The sequence below is a fragment of the Cynara cardunculus genome, unplaced genomic scaffold (assembly GCF_001531365.2).
Source record: "Cynara cardunculus var. scolymus isolate 2C unplaced genomic scaffold, CcrdV1 Un_Scaffold_2496, whole genome shotgun sequence".
In the NCBI taxonomy this organism is placed as follows: Eukaryota; Viridiplantae; Streptophyta; class Magnoliopsida; order Asterales; family Asteraceae; genus Cynara; species Cynara cardunculus.
This window is the reverse complement of record NW_020201113.1, coordinates 10365-32260: the sequence shown is the minus strand read 5'-3', so window position 1 is coordinate 32260 and position 21896 is coordinate 10365. Positions and strand designations below refer to the sequence as shown.

The 21896-nt window shown below is 34.9% G+C and overlaps 1 protein-coding gene across 2 annotated transcripts; it reads left to right on the top strand.

Annotated features, from left to right (window-relative positions):
• The first annotated feature begins 3235 nt into the window (after positions 1-3235).
• LOC112503078 (nucleotide-sugar uncharacterized transporter 3-like) lies at positions 3236-15350 on the top strand. 2 transcript variants are annotated; one of them, XM_025107143.1, is made up of 10 exons: positions 3236-3476; positions 4510-4586; positions 10512-10673; positions 10774-10907; positions 12969-13099; positions 13178-13222; positions 13338-13435; positions 14370-14477; positions 14904-14938; positions 15016-15350. In XM_025107143.1, exons 1-10 carry the CDS (start codon positions 3329-3331, stop codon positions 15017-15019), a joined length of 942 nt encoding a protein of 313 aa, XP_024962911.1. In that variant the 5' UTR covers positions 3236-3328; the 3' UTR covers positions 15020-15350. The 2 variants fall into 2 exon arrangements, with proteins under 2 accessions (XP_024962911.1, XP_024962910.1); XM_025107142.1 differs by having other exon boundaries at positions 14882-14938.
• Positions 15351-21896: the final 6546 nt, after the last annotated feature.

Sequence of the window (21896 nt, the reverse complement as noted above, 5' to 3'; positions counted from 1 at the left end):
CAACTAGATAAGTATTATCGGCTTCAAAGTTGTTGGCAGGATAAACATGAAAGATTCCTTTGTTCAGAGTTATTCTAACTCTAAACTCAAAGTCTTCAGACTTCATCTTCAGATTTGTACTTGATCGCTCTGGGTCTTCACTTCTTCCAAGATTTACTCTACAGAGTTAACGCTTGTGCACATAAATGTTCTTGTACCCAAACTCTGAAGTCTGGTATTCCAGAGTTCTGAAGTTAACTCTTAAGAGTTATGACTTGCATCTTTTCTTGTACTCAAAACTCTTACTTCTGCTACGTAGAATTTTGAAGTCAATTATTCAGACTTTTATACTTAGAGAAATTTGAACAATCTTCTTGATCTTTCATTCTCCCCCTTTGCTTTAAAGTTCAAATCCTCTATCAATAAGGATTGGAATGAACTTCTCTGTAGCTTAGGTGGGAGTCTATCTCCTTCCTCATCCATATCACCAGCTTCCTCACCTTGGAGCTAATCTTCATGAGATATAATTTTGGGTCTCTTTCATAGTCTCTTCTCTAAAGAGTTGTTGATCTACTTCAGAGTACTAGAACTATATTTATGAATGTCATATCTCTACCAAAACTGTATTTATTAATGTCATATACTCTAAAGAGAAATCTTCCATGTAGGTTCTTGTAGATGTACCCAGGTGGATCACACACAACTGTACCAGCGTGATAATTCTCCAAATCTCCTAGATTTATGTTTGGTGACATCAAATAAACTCTTTACCTCTTTAAGGTGAGTGCCAGTTGGAAGTCCACCGTTCCAGCCCATAGAGTTGCTCTGGGTATGCCACGAGTTATGGCTAGAAGTCCTTTTTTGAACTGGGCAACTTTTTCTTCAAAGGGGGTCAACTTGTTGTAGATTTGAAGCATGTCCTGAAGATGGACAAATGGGGTAGTCTGCGTCTGAAAACTCATATATCCTTCTACCTTCCCTCTTCACAACAAATACTTGGTAGACTTTGCTTCTCCAAGTTCTCTGCTTCACATCAACTAATCTTGTGATGTGCAAGTCTGAGTAGACATCTCTCCTTAGTTTGCCAATTTGTTCATGAAGACTTCATATTCTCTTTTAGAATTTGGAGATTCCATGTAAATGAATCTACATAGTTGATAACCCTGAATTCCTCATCTGTCATGAATAGTTTCCAGAATTTGAATTCTAGGAACCATTCATCCAGATTCAGAGGGCTTGCCTTTTATTTCTCTGGTTCTTTGGCTTTTTCTTTCAGAGTAGGAGTAACATAGTACTCATAAGGCAGGAAGACATCTTTGGCCAGTGCTTTCTTTGAATTATCTTCCTTGATCACCAGACTTACGCATTCTTTCACAAGCTCTCTTAGTTTCAACCTTGCTTGAATTTCTTTAATGAATTTTTATTTTATTTCAACTTGAGAGGTTGAAACATCTTCAAAATCTTAGAGGAAGTGCTTGAGGACCTCAGAAGTAAATAGGGGCAAACTGGTTACATTCAGAACACATATCTTTGAGGGTGTTCTGAAGTAGTACTCTGGCGCTGGAAGTTTGAAAACCTTCCAACAAGTGGTCTGCTCTCAAAGGTTTGGAAGAGAGGTTCTTTACAATTAATCCTTGGCAACTTGAGGTTCACAACTTGGAGGTCATACAAACCTAGATTTCTTATGTATATACCCATTGTTCTTCTCAGCTCCAGTCTTCCCAAGAAATGTCTGCTTTTTGAAAAAAGTTGAGCAAAAACATTTGGTCTTGTAGCTTTATTCTTGAGAAATCTGCATTTGTTAGCTGGTACATGCAGTTGTCTTCCCTTATTAGTTTGAGTTTCAAATAGTCCATAACAACAAAGGATTTTCTCTGGAATTCTACCACTTGAACAATTGGACTATCCAGGTTCATTTCTTCTCTGTTCTTCCTTAATCTACTCACCATCTCAAAATACATCATTTGAATTTCTCTAAGCCACTTGCCATCATTCTCATGCTCTAGTAGCACCTTCTCCTCATGGTCTGTGAGGAACATATGGTTGAAATTTTTAAAAGAGACCATGGTTCCATCATTCCTTATGAACTCTATCTCATCTTGAAAGCCTACTTCATTTTCAAAGGTCTGTACTGCAGGCTCTTCTTCGGGTTGCTCAGGTCTATGTACATGTTGAGCATTATTTGTATTGGATGAATATTGAATAGTTGGATCTGGAATGAATGAAAGAATCTTGAATGAATGGAATAAATGAAACAATTGCAAGACATGAGTTTTTTAAAACTTCCTCATGCTTGTCCTCTAGTTCATCACTTGAGTTGTTAAACTCCCCATCAGAACTAGGAATCTCAATTGGGGCTGCTTCATCAGTTTCCATCTTGTCTTAAGCATCAACCCTTGTCTCTACTTCAACATCAATTATTTCCACCTCTTCATCTTCTTCTTGAATGCTCCAGTGTCTCCTTGAACTTGTTCTTTTGTTTCCCTTTCTACCTCCTTTTCTCTTTCTACAGCCTCCTCCAGCCTCAATCTCTTCCTCTTCTCCCCCTCATGATCATCAGAATCACTCTGATCATCATGCTTTATTTTTGAGGAGCCATTCCAAAATATGGTGGAAGAATTTGTGAATTTCATTGTAAAACAAGAGGTCTTTACACAAGAGTTTTTATCCTATGAAGGTTACAATCAAGCTCTTTGATAGAGAGCAATATAAGGATTCTACATAGAGAAAATTTACGCAATATTTGAGAAATAATTACTCCAAAAATAGCTTCATATGGCAGTTATGATTTTGGTCTATCAAACATGCTAAATAATGACTTCGGTTGAAAGCGAATGGAAACGATGGAGGACCTGGTCTAATCTTCAAATTCGAGTTATAATTGACTCAATTTGTGCAAACCACTTGGATAATTTATATAATTGACTCTCTCTCTCTCTCTCTCTCTACATACATATAGGTTGGATTTGAAGAGACCGGTATAATCCTGATCCAACATCAAACCCGTTCCAAACCCTCTTTAAGCATAAAATTCGCCCATCCTTGCCCCTTTAACTCCCAAGACGGAAAATCCAGACCCGTACTCAAGTAACGGTCCCAAATATCACATTTTCGACTCTACTTATTTGAACCACTCAAACCCTAGGGAATAAGTTTGGATCAAAAGACCCGTTGACTTGGAGATCCGGTCTAAGCAATGAAAGAAGGAAGGAAGAAAATATAGAAGAAAATGAAAAGAATACCAAAAAGCAGGAAAACAGAGGGGCACTTCTCAACGGTCTACCAACCCCATTCATTCCTCAGCTGAGGGAGAACAAATTAGAGGTTTTCCGATAATTGATCTGTGATTATGGTGCCATCAACCGAGCGTTTGAGCTTACCGGTCTCGGATCCTTCTCCTCAGCAAAGAGGCGGCGCTGGTGAACAGAGGCTTTTCAAAGGATCCGCCATGACCACTCGCGGTGCTTACGCTGCCGTTTCTTACATGTCTTGCGCTGGTATTCTTTTCTATATCCATCTATCTATAATTCTCTGTGTTCTTAGTGTATTCTCGAATAAAGAAATATTAAGTTCTGATGAAGGATAAGAATTATCGACAGTCGAATTACTGATTGATGACTTGTCAATGAGTTGATTTTTTTGAGTAGAGGATAGTGAGAAGAGTTTGAGGGGTTTTTGGAGGAATAGAGTATGTATGATGAGTTATTATTTTTCTTCATTATAGGAGAGGTATATTGGTTCGTATATATATACATATGTTAATTTTAGGTGAATAATGTATCATCGGATTTGAAGAACCTCGTATGTCAAGATTGCTGAAAACTATATCATTTTGATGGATTAAAAGTTGAGTTTTGTAAGATCACAAACTACCACCATGACATCTGTAGTGATTTATTCCCAATCAATTTCTTATGTTGCCAATCAACAATATGATTATTGTTAAGTAACCCAAAATTTTAGTTTATAACGAACTTGAGAGAAAGTAGTAGTGAGAGACTTCTGTGGAAGAATTGGGGAATCAGAAAGTTTGCTATATGCTTTTAGTCTATGAATTTAGTGAATTTAACATCTTAGAAGTTGATATGGCTCATTTTTATCCATAGAATCCTTTTCATCCTGTCTTGTATATCTGTAAGTTTTTATTTATTAGTTTCTCAACCACGAGGAAATAAAATGGGCACTAAGGAGATGCTTGCAATCTTAAGCAGTAACACACTTACTTCAGCAATTTTGACTAGGACGAAGTTTCCTCTTGTTTATTGTTTTAGTATGCCAATTTGATTTCTTCTTATAAAATTATAGGCATGAGGCATATGGGTTATGGGTATGTTAGATCATCCGCAAATGAGATTGTTTGAACTGTTAGCAATCTGTATGTTTGGAATTGAAATTCTTTTTGACACATTCCTTTAAAGTTATTCTATTATATATGCATAAAAGATTCTCCCCTATTTGTAAGCTTTGACATGTCATTCTTAATTTTTCTTTGGCTATGTTTTCAAACTAGGCTTTGCTTTGATTTTACAGTGTTGCTGGTATTGTTCAACAAAGCAGCTCTTTCATCCTATAGTTTTCCATCTGCAAATGTCATCACACTATTTCAGGTTCGAAAATACCTACTTTATGTACATAATCATTTCAAGTATGAGTTCCCTCTAATATCCACTTAATGGGAAAATATGGTATTGGTTTATTGGGCTATTGTATTTGTCATGAAGACTGTGATCTTTGACTTGCTTATTTCTTTCTACATGTTATTGATTTTCATCCTAATTAAAGGTCACATAACAGAAGGAGCTAACGCCATGAATTCTTTCTCCTCCCACTTTCTCTCTCTCTATTACACACACACATTGGAAGGGAGGCCATGGTTTACCAGAAGTCTGATGTGAGATCTTGATCTAGGTGCCTACTAAGTTCAAAGATCCCAAATTACACTGATTTGTGCATAGTTAACAACTGTTGTCCATCAACCTGCCATGGACTACTACATCAACTGGATTTTGAAATTGCCTTTTTGCGTGTGAGAACTTGACTACACCACCTTCTTTGGTTGATTTGTGTTTTAGTAAATACGGTTAAAAACGTTTTTCTAAAGTCTAAACATGTAAGCCCAGTGGAGGATTGCTATCATGTCATAGTATTATCATGCCCACTCCATTATCTAGAAAGAGATACATTAGACTTTTTGAAGTCAGAACTGTACTTACCAAATACATACTTGATATGCATTTTGGTACTAATTCATCACCATAATTTTCGTTTTTTAGAAGGCGTTATGAAGTTCTATATAGATGTCAAGTTTAATACAAAATTTTGAAATCTACATTAATGGTGTAGTACAACAGTTAAAAGTTCAATAGAAAGGCAAACATATCTAGTCTTTTAAATAGGAGTATATGTCATTTTAGGTCAGTGGCGAAGCCACATTGGAGCCACAGAGGGCACAGACTCCCCTTGGCATTTCATTTTTTTATAGGACATATATATAGGCGAGTCATACTTATTTGTTGTTTGGGCTCCATCCATCATCTAGAAACAGATACATTAGACTTTTTGAAGTCAGAACTGTACTTACTAAACACATACTTGATATGCATTTTGTTACTAATTCATCACCATAATCTTCGTTTTTTAGAAGGCGTTATGAAGTTCTATATATATGTCAAGTTTGATACAAAGTTTGAAATCTACATTAATGGTGTACTACAACAGTTGAAAGTTCAATAGAAAGGCAAAACATATCTAGTCTTTTAAATGGAAGGAGTATATGTCATTTTAGGTCAGTGGCGAAGCCACGTTGGAGCCACAGAGGGCACAGGCTCCCCTTGGCATTTCATTTTTTTATAGGACATACATATAGGCGAGTCATACTTATTTGTTATTTGGGCTCCCTCTCTCACAAAAGTGTTGCTCTATGTATATTTAGATCCCTCTGAGTTTGTGGCTGAGAGTAGGAGAAATTTGGAGCGGTGGTGGTGGTTGTTCTTTTTATATCTATAATACAACAGTCCTAAACTTAATTAATTTTCATATACACATCTTTAATTCATTTGTAACAACTCCATCTCAATTATATATGTTTTTTCTCACATAATTCCATTAATATATTGTTAAGAAAATAGAAAAACCAATGGAAATCTACTAAAAAAAGTTTTAACTTAGTGATTTATTTTAATGTTTTTAAACCTTTAATTTCAATTACAGAAATTGAAAAGAGTCAATCAAAACCTATTAGCTCGGCTCTATCAAATTGGTATCATGGATAAGTTTCAGAAAATTGCTTTTCTAGATAAGTTTTAGAAAATGGAATTTAGCATTGTGTTTGAATTTCTAAATTTATCATTTCATTAATATAAATCATCATGCTTATCATTTAATAAAAATTAATATTTATTTGTATTTTTAATTTATTTTATTTTTGTTTGCTCAATGCACTCCCCCTAATTCAAAATCCTGACTCTAACACTATTTTAGGTGGCAACAAATATGATCATGAGCATGTAGTTCTGATTGGCCTTCAAAGTATACTTTTGGATTGAATTTCCCAATTCTATGTTATTTGAAGGCTATCACATTTTTGAAATTGAACTTCTATCGACTTTGGATGTTAAAATGTTATCTCATAAAGATAAATTAAATTCTTCTTGAAACAACTAACATGTGTTTTCTATTGATGACATCAGAAGTAGTTCCATTGGCATTAAGATACCCGAGAACATGGTCAAGTGTTTAAGTAATGACAAAAACAACAAAGCCTTTATTACAAGCTTGTCGGACATCATTCTAAAACAACAGCAACTAAAGACGGACCATTACTACAACTACCACTAGAAGAAATCTACTATCCCAAACTATTTAGGATAGAGTTCGTTCCTAGTTTGATGCTAGGACGTTTGGTTACGGGTGTTGCATTCCCTTTGAATTGAGCTAGGTTAGACTGCAAGATTTGTTGGTGTTAAGTTTACTTCACCATATGGAAGGAGTTTCTCTAAACTACTCGATATATTTGGATTTCAGATAGCTCTAGAGTAAGGTACAAATGACATGCTAGGACATTTGTTATGACTTATGGGTGTTGCATCTTTTTTGAAGCAAGATTGTGTTGGTGTTAAGTTTACTTCACTATATGGAAGGAGTTTCTCTAAACTACTCGATATATGTGGATTTCCAATAGCTCTAGAGTGAGGTACAAATGACATGAAAGAATAACCTGAAGACTGGGTGCCAAAAAAGGATGATAACAATTGACAAGAGAAATATGACAGTGAAACAAAAAAGCAAAATAAAGAGGTGACTCCTAGGTTTCAACTCATGAATGGCTTCTTGTAGTGTATTCCTCTCTAAGGGGTATATTCTATCTTTAAGAATATCTCTTGTCTACTTTCCACATGTCCATCTTGGCCGATCTCTACCTCTCTTAACAAGCCCCTCTTGATGAAAGTAGTAGTTCTCATTGCCATTGATACATCAGAGAATATGGTCAAGTGTCCAAGTTTTTAGGGAAGTCTTATGTTGACAATGACAAGAACAACAAAGAGTTTATTGTAAACTAGTGGAACTTCATGCTCAAACAACAAGTACTATGACAAGAACGACCGCCAACTACAACAATCACCAGGAGAAATCTATTAGTAATTAGGGGTAAGTCCATTCCTAGCTTGGATCCATTACAAGCGTGGCATCGCTTTTAAAAAAGCTAGGCAAGAATGAAAGAGTTTAGGTGTTAAGTGTGCTTCACTATATGGAAGGGGAGTCTCTAAGCTGCTCATTTTTATTTGGATTTCTCATAGCTCCAGAGTGAATTTCATTTGATATTGATAAGCTAACCTGAAGAATAGGTGGTCAAAGAAAGACCAAATAAGACAAGGAAACCGATAAGCAAAAATAATGAGGTGATCCCTAAGATTTGCTTCCTTTAATGGATTCTGCTCTAAGGGGTATGCTCTGCCTACAAGATATCACTTGTCTACTTTCTACTTGTAGATCTTGACCAATCTTCATCTCTCATAACAAACTCCTCTTGACACAGTCATCTTTTTCCAATCATTGCATTAGAAGGTCTAAGTTGAAAGATGGCTAGACCACCTCGAAGGTGTTGCCTCAGCTTCTCTTCACTCACTACTTCCCCAGCCTTCTCTAGAATATTCTCATTTCTAGTGCTATCCCCTTTTCTGAGGCCAACATTCACATACATAAATGAGCATCTACTGTGCATTAACTGTTTATATAATATCACACAAAGTTTTGCCTTTAGACAGTTGCAGGTCTTCCTGTTGTCCTATATAAATTACCTTTTTAGCTCCTCTTATGGGATTATGCGAAGCTTCATTCATGCAAGAATTGTAATTGTCATTTGTCTACTGTTTCTTATCCTATGACTAACGTTTTCATCAATCTCTCCATCATTGTGTAATTGCACATAACGAAATATGCCTTTCCTAATTACTTGCTCCTAGAAAATACATACTGCATCTTTCGCTTCCCTATCAACCCCATAGAAATGCACTTCAGATATTGCATTTTATTCCATCTTAATAAATGTTCAGATAACAAAGCTTGTCTTGAAATGTCAATTGACATCAACACCCTGCCTAATCTCACCAATCTATTTCATTGGTGAGATACCATCCCCTTAGGAGATTATAAATGTATGTTGAGAGATGATCTAACTTAATTGAGCACAACCTTAGAAATTTGCATTGTCAACTCTCGTATCTAAGTTTGATTCCTTAGTTATACTCTTTTCTCGAGTGCTGTTACTTGGTGTAGTCTTACCAATCAACACTCTATGTCTACATCATTGTCACGACATCATGCTCATAGGAGACATAAGATTAGGTGGAATGGCTTGAGGCATGGCGTGGCGGCGAGGTCAAGCCTCAAGCCTTAGGAGCCACGGCGAAGCCATGGCGTTTTTCAAGATGTGACTTATGGCAGCAAATCCTTATATCATATATAATATTATATATATATTTATGTATATAATACTACTACTACTCAATGAATCAATGATGATAAACAATTTAAATTACGTTATATATTTAACACTCACAAACAAGACATTAAAAAGTTAAGGAAAAAAAATCAAATGTTGCGTTAAAAAAACTATGCCTTAGGCCACGGCGTGTCATAGGATTAACGTGGCATGAGACACAAGCCTTAAGTCACGGCAGCGCGCCATGGCAGTTGTTGGGCGAGCCTTTTAGAACAGTGGGTAGAGGGAGGGAGAGAGAGAGGAGGAGGATTTACCTTAGTTGAGCATGAATTCTAAAAATTCTCGTATTTTTGTTCGGTTCCCTAGTCTTATGCTTTTAACTTGCCCTCGTTCATGTCAGACTTAGCCTACCCATCTATGACAGTGCCCAACTCTTGGTATATATCGTTCCTAATACACTGAAAGCTCAACATCAGATACGATTAACCATCTTACATTTCCTCCTTTCTCCTAAATTGATTCAGCTCATCAGTATTTCATTTCCAGCTCATCTTTATTACTCCAGATCTCCTCTGCTATATTTATTCACGTTTGCCTTTTGAAGGTCCAAAGACTGATAAATTGTACATGTGTACTTGATTTAAATGTTCTTGTAGTAGCTCACTGCATTCTTGAAATCCTATTCTTCAAAATTTGTCAACGTATTTTGTTTGCCCCTATGAATCCACTAAGATTGCTACAACCTCCCATGTTTTTCTAATAAAGGGACATAGAGTTTAACAAAGAAGGCTGGAAGTTAGAAACAGAATATGCAAGAAAGATTTGGCTTAAGTATGCCATACTGTGCTTTTGAACTATGCTGTTAATTGTGCCACAATAGCATGCAATAGCATTTTGCTTCTTGGGACTAATAGAAGTGGTAAAATAGTGGTCAGAATAGCGGTTCCGCTATTATCGCTGCTAAATACCGCTATTTAGCCGTTATTTGCTTTAAAAATATCGATTTGCTAAAAACGGCGGTCTTTTTACTTTTAGCTTCTTTGGTTCTTCCAAGTTCCACCACGAGGATCAGAAGAAGCTTCTTTAGGTCCTTATACCGTTCCACAAGTACAACAAGAAGGTTTCCTTTGGTTCTTCCAACGTCTCACGAGGAAAACAGTGAACGGGTTTGATAACCAGCCTTCTGAACCTACAACTTATGTTTAACAGTCAACGGGTTCAAGAATTATACAAACTCTTTTGCTATTTTATCTGGTAAACTTGACTTGTTTAAGCTGATGTTTTATGTTTAAACTGTATATTTTTTGTTGAATACATATACTATATTGAGTATTATACTATGTGTATATATAATTCTGATTATCTTATGGACCGCTATACCACCGATTTACCATCGCGATAACCGCTATATCAAATCACGGTCGTGACGGCTATTTTGAAATTTTGACCGTTGTAACAGCATAGTTTTTGAATTTGTTTTACTTATCTTCTTCATCTTTGGCCCCTTAACTTCTAATGCTGGCTTGTCTAGTGAAATGGAATTGACCTATCACATATTTGTAGTTAATCATTTGTCTTTCATTTTATGCAGATGATATGCTCATGCTCGTTTCTTTACGTTTTACGCTGTTGGAAACTTATCTCTTTTAGTTCGGGTGATATATCGCCTCTCACTGATAACTCAGCGAGGTTCGTGTCATTGCAGACAGTGATTCACACTTCACCGCTTGCTCTGACGTATTTGCTTTACATGGTATGTGCACAGTCTAATTTACAGCTTTCCAAGTAAAAGTATTTATTTTATTTGTATTTATACATGTCATGTTCCTACTTTTTTGTTTGTTATTTGAAAGCTAGCTACTATGGAGTCCGTACGAGGAGTAAATGTACCCATGTACACCACGCTTAGGAGGACGACAGTGGTATTTACAATGTTTGTGGAGTTTATCTTGGTGGGTCAGAAGTATACCCGTTCTGTAATCGGAAGGTAATAATTTTTATTCTATTTCTATGCTTTCATGTGGCTCATCTATTCTTAGTCACAAATGAGTGATGCAAGTAATTAAGCATCATTGTAGTGTTTGTGCCAATTCTGGTTAATAGTACCATCTGAAAACATAATTCATTTTTATGTCAAAGAGTACCCCATATTATTCTGAATGGAAATCTAGCCATAGATGGATGCTAAGGAGTGATGCAAGTAATCAAGCGTCATTGTAATGTTTGTGCCTATTCTGGTTAACAGCAGTACAGTACTGTCTGAAATTTAATTCCTCTTCATGCCAAGAGGTAATCCATATTATCCTGACTGGAAATCTAGCCATGGATGATTACTAAGGCATATTACTGTACCTTATCATATTTAGTGTATTCATATGAATCTATGTCCCTTGAATGCACATTTGTATTGTTTGCCCATCCTTCAAAGCTCTAGAAGTATCGACATCTGCTGCATGCTGATCTCAGTTATGTGCTTGATTGCTTTGTTGTTGTAGATATTATTGTCTCGTATGCTGTACGGTTATCTGCATTTAACTGTCCAGTCCTCTTTTATAAGTAATGCACATTTGTATTTTTTTCCCATCCTTCAAGGCACTTATGGCTCCAAAATTGTCCACATCTGCTGCATGTTGGTCTGAGTTCCGTGCTTGATCGCTTTCTTGTTGCAGATATTATTGTCTCATATGGTATAAGTGTATCTGCATTGACCTGCCTAGTCCCCTATATTGGTAAGGGATGAAACCAAGAAGGCCATATTAATAAAGGAAAGCTCTAATCTGACCTCAAATTTTAAATACTTCTTCCATCCAGAAAAGAAAATGACAGATTTGGACTTCCAATGTCCGTGTGTCATGCTATTGGTTTCCAAATTTGAAATATATGCGGATTTAGTTACAAAGTCAACACCATAACACCACCAACATTTTACTTTTGGTAATATTTGTATAAACTTTGTGTAGTTGTTGGGTTTTCTAAAATACATAAAAAAATAATGTCGTTTAGGTTGCTTGAGATGAAAGTCAAAGTTTGTCTTTTTTGCTTCATTTTTAGAACATTATATCCAAATATTCAAAACTACCTAAAGATTAATGACTAATAAAATTGTTTTTATTTTACTTGGGTTTCTGCCCAGTTAAACATTTGTGAATTTTTTAACAAAATAATTTCTTAGTCTTGTAGCTCTATACCAAAACTTCAACCACTCTGAATTCTGATTGTTGTACAGTGTCCACACATGTAGCATTAAAATGCAACCACTGTTTTGAAGTATTCTGGTTCCAGAGAATTTGTTATAACATATGCAAAAATCAAAGAACGAAGAATAAGGCTATAGACTTACCTGGGGAACTTTATAGGGAAAACCATGGCCATGGGTGAAGGTAGAAGATAATTCACTGAAGATAACTGGAGAAGTATAAAAGATGTAGCTCAACATAAAACACATTTGCACCCAAACCCAACCATCTTTTATGAAGTTTCGATAGAAGGATTCCTCTACCAACGTAAGACAATCAACAGCCACTGAAACTCCCATCAATACGGGTGTAGGTATACAATGGCGAAAACTATAGCAGGCCCATGCTAATAGGATTTTATGCCCCTGCATTCTGCATCCCCACTACAGGACTAATGGTTGCCAAGTTCTTCACTACCACCACTTAATCTCATTAACTTTCTCCTTTTTGGGATGTCATAAAAACATAATTTGAGTTGGCGAAAAAATTATGTCCATGACAGAATTTGAGAAATTTTCAACTGAGTTTTTCATTGTTAAATATGTGTGATGCAGTACAATTAAAATGCTCCTGAACTTAATTTTTTGCCTTACAAATGGATTTGCATAGCCAACTTAATTGTGAATGGGATACACTGTCTGTATATAGGAATAATTTTAAAACAATTCGATTTTATTTAAAATCTTTTAATGGGAGTATTTGTAGCATCTACTTGTGTAGTTTTTTTTTTTTTTTTTTTTTTGCAATATTCTCTGTTTGCAAGTATGATTCTAACTCCTACATTTAACTCAAAAAACTTAAGGTTTTATCAGTGTAGCCTTGATTGTATTTGGTGCTTTCGTTGCTGGATCTCGGGACTTGTCGTTTGACGCTTATGGCTATGCTGTTGTGTTCTTATCAAATATCACTACAGCAATATATCTTGCAACAATATCCCGTGTTGGTAATCCACCCTCCTAGTACTACTTGTTAGCATCTTGATGTGTCTTTTTATCATCAATTAGTACTTTATTTTTTTCAGGAAAATCAAGTGGACTCAATAGCTTTGGCCTCATGTGGTGCAATGGTGAGTTAACAATGTTCAGACGAAAACTTGTACATACAGGATTATTCTCTCTCTTTGTTTATACATCAACTATGTGCTTCAAATTATAGTGATCATAAGTTCATTTCATGTGTAGGAATTTTATGTGGACCAGTCCTGCTATTTTGGACTTTCATACGGGGTGACCTACGGATGACTATGGACTTCCCATATCTGTTTGCTCCAGGATTTCTGGTAAACATTACCATTTAAGAACTCATTCAAGATGCCATCTTTCACATATTTTTTAAATGTTCTGATATCCTCATTTATAATTATCGTTATCATCATTTTTGCATTTTCCAGTTAATGATCTCACTCAAAATATTTTTCTAAGCTTGAATATGTTATTTCTCTACTCATAATTTCTTTTTCATCATCAACCATTTGATACAACGCATCTCTACTTCTTACGTATATCATATTCAGTTAATTTTCTCAATTTACATATATATGTTCACAGTTATTGAACATATATACGAATGAGTTATATAGAGATGTGAATAGATTGAAAATATGTGTATATGAAGAGCATACATGATAGTGTAATTGTTGATGTATATATTAATAGAAATTCAACAATTATACTAAATCCAAGAAATAAAAGGATATCGGGTTCATTGGGTTGGGTTGGGTTCAAATAATAGTAACCCGATATCAACCCAATACCTACGGTTTGACAATTTTACAACTCGATTAGACATCGGGTTACTTCGGGTTGAGTTATTTCGCATTGGGTTAGGTTGGGTTGATCGGGTTGGTCGGGTTTTTGAGCACCCCTAGTCTCAGTTAAGCATATTGGTGTAGTACTCCTGATTATCAATCAGCGTCTTATGTTTCAGCCAGATCTGCTGTTATGACTTGAAACTACATACAATCAAGTTGCTATAGAATAGATAATTATGAAATTAATGTGGGTAGGGGATTAAAAATGTTGGCAAGGGGTAAGAAGTAGAAGCTGATTAGTAGAAGTGCCAGTTGTCATGAAGGTGTTTTCTGTCATTTTCTTTGGTTTGGCATTTGTTATCAACTACCTCGAAATATTTGAATTGTTGTATCTGATGTCCCAAACCATTTCCATTTCGGTAATTGCGAATCTTAATCTTCTTCATGAATTCATAATGGGCAGATTGTATTGCTTCTGTCCTGTGTGCTTGCATTTTTCTTGAACTACTCTATCTTCCTCAACACAACTCTCAATTCAGCGGTCACACAGACAATCTGTGGTAATCTAAAGGTATCTTCCCTGCTCCATTTTTATTTTTATTTTTTCTAGAGGAATTGAGATATGATAAAGATTTTGCCATTTCTAATATTTTCTATCTTCTACCAATTGTGAAGGCTTTTGGTTTCTTGAACCAAGTTGAAGCATTTTCAAGGGTGTCTCTGTTTTAAGTGATAGGATTCAGAAAGTTTTAGCATTTGGGCATGATCAAATGAGAAACAGCAAAAAATGTACCACAAGTTTCACATTGTGAAATAATTCCTTGAATCCTAGGTTGAGATTATTTGATTGTGTCCCTTCACATATATGATTGGACAAGTGACATAGAATATTAAAAACTACAATCCAGAGTGTGCAACTCTTGAGTTATGAAATTTTTACACAAAATCAAAGGTAGTAATAACATTTTTATGTAGGATCTTTTTACCATCACATTAGGCTGGATGTTCTTCGGCGGGCTTCCATTCGATCTTGTGAGTATACGATTCCACATTTCCTTTCCAAATGGTTTGCATCTTTTTTCTGATCATTCAATCGTTTATCTTTTCAGTTAAATGTTATCGGGCAACTTCTTGGATTCGTTGGATCAGGTTTCTATGCCTACTTCAAACTTTTTGGGAAGTGATTTCTTGAAAATCCTAGCGGGCCAAATCATCTCGATAACTTACTCCCTTGCTGCCTTCAAAAGGGAGTGGAGTAAAAATATACATCATCTCAAAAAGTTTGGGCAAGTTTTGTGCATGATATATGGTGTTTTGAGTTGAGGATAACTTTTAGGATTAACGAGGGACTGGAGATCTGGAAATTATTTTTTTGAACTGTAAATTGGTGATTCGATGAACATACCCTCGGAATCGTAATATGGCTAACATCTTTTTCGATGAACTCTTAACATAGCTCCAAAAAATGGTTCATTAACCGGTCGTCGGGCTTGAAAGTGGCGTCGTCGATTCGGTTTTTTAAGCTTAGGCTAGCCCTTGATTGGCTCAACTGATTTTTTTGGCCTTTTTATTTCATCACATAATAATATTGTTGAAAAAAATACCTGATTTTTAGTGTTATAACTTTTCATTAAAACAATATGAAATTCGATCTAAAATGCTAAAATTAGTTGTTTCATATTCGATTTTCAAACTTTCATTTTTCCGATCTTTAGAATGCCGTTTTTTTGTTTTTTAAATATGAAAATCTTTGCCTTTTGTTCATCTTGTTTGAAATTATACAATTCTTGGTAGGGGTGTTTTAAAAAATGGTTAAAATGGTCGAACCAAGTCAAATTGGATTATTTTTGGCGGTTTGACGGTCTGGTTTGGTCTGAAAAATTGTCAAACCGTTTCATCCGGTCCTGTTTGCAGTTTGAACATTTCTTTGAGCGGTTTGGAGTAAACCGATCGTCAAAATACACGTGTATTAATTATATTTAATTTACATGGTGTAGGCTCAACAATTCAAAAAAGTATGTCTAAGATATTTAGTTTTTAGTTTTCGCTTCTCAATTATGTGTTTTTTAATTAGCAAAATTTTGAAATCCGTCAAAAAAATCAACTTCCAAAATTTCAAATCATCCTTGACTTTCTTCATATCCGTCTAAAATTTCAACTATTTTCAGTAGACATGTTTCAACTTTTTTTCAATCAATGTTTTTTTTAGTTTTGGAAATGAATGTTTCTTTTATAATTCGTTGTAGAATTTTTATTTTAGTAACGTTATAATGGTAGAAATTTCATTTGGGATATAGATATTATGTTTTTATAATTTAAATCTCATAATAGGCATAAACGGCTAAAAACCAAACATGCCAAATCGCATTATTATAGTCCGGTTTATTGGTCACTTGCTGTCAAATCGTTTTGTTTGAAAAATTTCTAAACCGGCATTTTGGTTTGAGGTGATGGGTGGTTAAACCGTCCAAAGTGGACCGTGAATACCCCTAATTCTTAGTTTCTTTACTGCCACTTTTTGAAATATCGATGAGTGGTGGTGTTTGGAGTTGTGAATTGACTTCGTTTTTTTTTCAAAGATATATTATCAATTTCAACAAGATTGTGTTTTCAATGATTCTTTGTTTTTTATTTGCTCGTTGCTATCATAGTAACCCTTCAACATACACTAAAGCTAACATTACTCAATTGATTCCTTCACATATATATATATATATATATATATATATATGTATATATATATATGTATATATATATAGAATGATGCCACCCAAAACAATAACTGATTCGGAAGCTAACATGCTAGCTTATATCATATTATTAAATCACTCACGGGTTCGGCCGTCATGAGAGGGTATTGTGATTGTTTTTTCCTTCCAACATTGCAAGAATCCAGGGACGGACCCAAGAATTTTTGGATACGGTGGCACCATATAAAACGGTTGCACCTTTCACGAACCTAATTTTTTTACATTACCACGGAGGAACAATACAGTGACACATGCCACCTAACCACCCCTCTAGGTCTGTCTATGCAAGAATCCAAATCTGGAAGTTGGTCATTACCTGTACAGATTATAAAAGTAGATTGTGTGTACATACTTAATTCATCTAACTTTGATTGGTTTTGGCAGCTACCTTAGTTATAATGAAATTGGATCTTCACCAAGTGCCTGTGCTCCTTTCTATCCCTTTTTCAAAAATCTTCATGTAGCATATATTCTCTCTGTCTTCAAATAAGTGTTGTAAGTTTTAAACGTACACTACGCGTGTCTGACCATGATACTGATGAAGAGTACGTAAATCTATAGGGTCACATATAAAGAATACGTATGTTTCAATAAGATTGTTTTGATAATAGAAAACACGAATAATATCGTATGTTTATGATTTTATTTAAAAAGGATTTGATTTATGGGGCTTAACAGGAATGTGATTAAGGATTAAGGTATTTTTGAGGACTAGCGCCTATCTCCAAACTATGGTTAACCTATAATATAATTAGGTTATAGAGCCTAAGCCTAAAATCAATCTAACAGTTACAATTTTCAGGTATCATATCACAGAAATAAACCTTATTCTTTTATGTTAAAAATACATATTAGATTGGAAATATGTGAGTTTTGGAGCTAAAACTATATTAGAGTCGAGCGTTATCGTGTGTAGATCGCTTTAGAGAAAACCTACATCAGTTTCTAGTGCTTCGTTTAATTCGTCTACAAACCTTAAGGAAGCGTCTGGTTTGTAGGATTGTTTTTGATTTGAGGGATCCAGATTTCATGAAGGGATTTGGATTGGAATCCGTTTATGTATTTGGTTTGTAGGATTTGGAATAGATTTGAATTTCATTCTTTTTATAAATCATGTTTGGTTTGTAAGATTTGGATTGAGATTTGAATTTTTTTTTTTTTGTAATTATTTGTTTGCTTATAAAGAAGTTTATTTGGTAAATTACTTTTTCTTATCAATTCTTTGAAAATTGCATATGTAATCACCAGCTGATGGGGATGGAAAAAAAAATACAAAAATATAGTTTCCGATCAAGGTGTCCATCGGAAAAATGTCATTAAAAAAACAAAAAAAAACATGATTTTAGTATTACCAGCGGGCACCCTCATCCGCCAACAATAAAAAAAATGTTTTTATTAAAACATAATATAACATGATATTGGTATTACCATCACTTACCCTATCCGTCGGTAATATCAAAATCATGTTTTTTTTTTTAAATTAAAAAAATAAATTATTAATATTGATTGATTGAAATTATCGGCGGATTTTAATTACAGAATAATTAGTAAACTTCTGCCAGTAATTTTAGTTAATTAAAATTAATTATTTTTTAATAATTAAATAAATTTATCTATCCGTTTGGAAAGTAACTGGATTTTTTTTTTCATTTTCTTTCAAATAACCAGTAGTGGTTATGTGGCAGATTTATGGCCGAAATCAATGAAAGTTGATTTTTTTTTCATATCCGTCAGTTATCCGCTGATAAATCTGACAAAAAAAGTCATGTTTTCAGTAGCGCTAGAGATCTCCACGGATATGCACATTAAAAAAGCGATGTACTTTTTATGAAATCCACCAGGATTGGGATTTAAAATGCCAACCATCTCCTAAGGATTTCCAAATCTATCCTAAGATTTCAAAATTTGGACATTTCTACAAACCAAACATCGGATATGAATGAATTTTAAATCTAAATCCTCCCAGATCCATTTCATTCCTACAAACCAAACGGAGTCTAAAGGTAATTTTCTGAGCACCATATAGTTTTTTTTTTGTTCAGTTTAATGTGTCATTGGATCCGTTATAAGTTTCTTTATAAAAAGTTTTCTGAAAACTAAAGTAACCTTTTGAGAGCAAAATTTTGTTTTCTGCTGCATTTTGGATCTGGATACTTTAATTATCCTACAAGTGTCTACAATAAAAATGACACATAGTTTTAGACATATATAATTATTAAAAATATTTAGTTAATCAAATGACAAATTTATCTTTAACTAATTTATCTATTTTATACTAAAAAATACTTGTGCATTGATTAAGGATAGATTTGAAAACTTAGTTATATGTTTTTAAAACCGAACCTTTATTTTAAGACAAACATAAAAAGACAAACATATATTTGGGAACGAATGGATAAAATACTTTCCAATTTGATCGTTGATAAACTATATATAGTAGTAAGAGCATGATTTACTGTAATATTCGGGTTACGGGTTTTGATTTAAGATTCTGATATAAATATATATATATTTATATATATAGGAATGTGTGTGTGTTTCGGACAGAGATAATCGATTCACTTCTTTGTTTTGGAAGAGCTTCCAAAGAGAAATAGGTTCGCAGATTAAGTTAAGTACAACTCATCACCCTCAGACTGATGGACAAAGTGAACGAACTATCCAAACGTTGGAAGATATGCTTAGAACGTGTGTAATTGATTTCGGAGATCATGGGATAGTCATTTGGCTCTGGTGGAATTTGCATATAACAATAGCTACCATTCAAGTATTCAGGCAGCACCTTTTGAGGTTCTGTATGGACAAAAATGTCGAACTCCTTTATGTTGGAACGAAATAGGTGAAAAACAGTTAGTTGGGCCTGAGTTAGTTCAGCAGACTGCCGATAAAATTGGCTTGATACGGGAACGAATAAAAGTAGCACAAGATAGACAAAGAAGTTACGCAGATAAACGTCGGAAGCCGATTGAGTTTCAAGTGGACGATAGAGTGATGTTAAAGGTATCACCTTGGAAAGGAATGGTACGTTTTGGAAAAAGAGGGAAGTTAAGTCCAAGATATGTTGGACCATTCCCTATTATTGGAAAGGTTGGGGAAGTGGCTTACAAATTAGAACTTTCTTTAGAGTTAAGTGGGATCCATGACACATTTCATGTGTCGAATTTAAGGAAGTGTCTAATAAATCCAAATATGGTAGTGCCGCTACCCGAAATAAAGGTGGACGAAATATTGTGCTTTGAAGAAACCCCTGAACTAATTACTGACTACAAAGTGAAGAAATTGCGAAATAAAGAAATCGGGTTAGTAAAGGTTCATTGGCGTTATCATAAAAGACCAGACACCACTTGGGAATCAGAATTAGAGATACGAATGAAATATCCCTACCTTTTTGCTTAAATGTAATTCCGGGATGGAATTCTTTTAAGAAGGGAATGTTGTAATATTCGGGTTACAAGTTTTGGTTTAAGATTCTGGTATAAATATATATATAGGAATGTGTGTGTATGTGCATTTAGTTGAATTAAAGTTTTGATGGGAAAAAGGGGAGTCGGCAGTATGCGCCGCCCCCATGGTTTCTCTCTTACTATAAATAGTAAAAAGGAAGGATAGAGAGAAGTTTTACACACACACACACACACACTTTTTCTAAAAGGGGTTTGGAAGCAGATTTTGGAGAATTAGATCAGGCAGAAATCCGGTCAACCTCAAATTCTAAGGTGAGTGTATTATGTTTTGAATATTTCATGTTTGCATATAATTCATTAGTGATTGGAACTGGTTTACTATGATTTAAGTTTCATATTATGCGATTATAACCTAAACCGGACAAGTGCTGTCCGGATTTCACCTAAACTGAACAAGAAGCGTCCGGATTCATCTTAAATCGCTTAAGACTCGGCCGATGTAATTTCTAAACCGGCCAAGCTTCATCTGGTTTACTCCCTAAAATGGTTAAAGGTTATCCGATGTAAACCTAAACTGCTCAAAGCCACATCATGTGTTGTCCGGATTAGATCTCCGGATAGTGTTGTCCGGATTAGATCTCCGGACAGTGTTGTCCGGATTAGATCTCCGCACAGTTGACCGGATTACAAATCCGGCTGAAACTAGTTTTGATATTTCTTCTGATATAATCTTGCCAATAGAGAGATGAAATGGCGGTGTAACCGCGAGAGAGAGGAAACGACGGTGTAACCGCGAGAGAGATGAAACGGCAGTGTAACGGGGAGACAGATGAAACGGCGGTGTAACCGCGAGAGAGAGGAAACGGCGGTGTAACCATGAGAGAAATAGACAAGTATTTGTATCTGTACAGATTTAATTCTAAACTGTTAGTATGGAAAATAAGTTGTTGTATGAGATTTATACACTCACTAGACCTTTTAGGTCTAACGCTTAGTTGTTGGACTAACCTGTTTTGTAGGTCATCATACCTCACAGGATAAAGACAAGGGGAAAGTTTAGAATAAATGAAATTTAGTTGCTCAGAAATGTATTGAGAAAAGTTTTTGTTAATCTATGTTTTGTAAACGATATTAAATTCTGTGTTATGAGTATGATTATGTGGATTATCTGTATATGGGAAAATGTGGGTTGTTACATTTACATCGACACAATTTAAATTTGATGCATCGAAAATTTTGTCGATAAACTTTCGGCACCAATCACATTTATTAATGGATTTAAATTCGTGTGTCCCATGTAAAGACGCGAGGTAATTTCTCTAGACTTACATAATAGTTTTTTGTTTCATTTCATAAGCATCCACAAATACTCAAATTTGTATTCTCGTTGATTTGTTGATATAATAACTTAAACTTTTGAACCCCAATGTCAACTCTTTTCTCTAAACTTCATCAATGGGAGGGGATCCAACTAGCTAGACCTAAGCATTTACCGGATGGATTGTTACAAACGATGTCGTCCTGTGTCTTACTTGTGCCAAGAAAACCCCTCCTCTTCTTTTTCGATAATCGACCTCTTTACTGATTCGATTCAAAATTCTTTCCATCGATCTCTTGTATGCAGTTCCATGGTTCCACCATTTTGATCCTGAGAGAATATGTGACAACGTCTTGCAATTTATATACATAAATAATTACCTGGACTAAGAATTATATGTATGAAAATGATTATCAAAACTGTTATAACCCAGATCTGACAGTAGAACAATTTAATAAAGGAATTCAAGAGAAGTTTGTAGAAGAAGAAGATGAAATAGAAATTGACGGTGCTTTCTT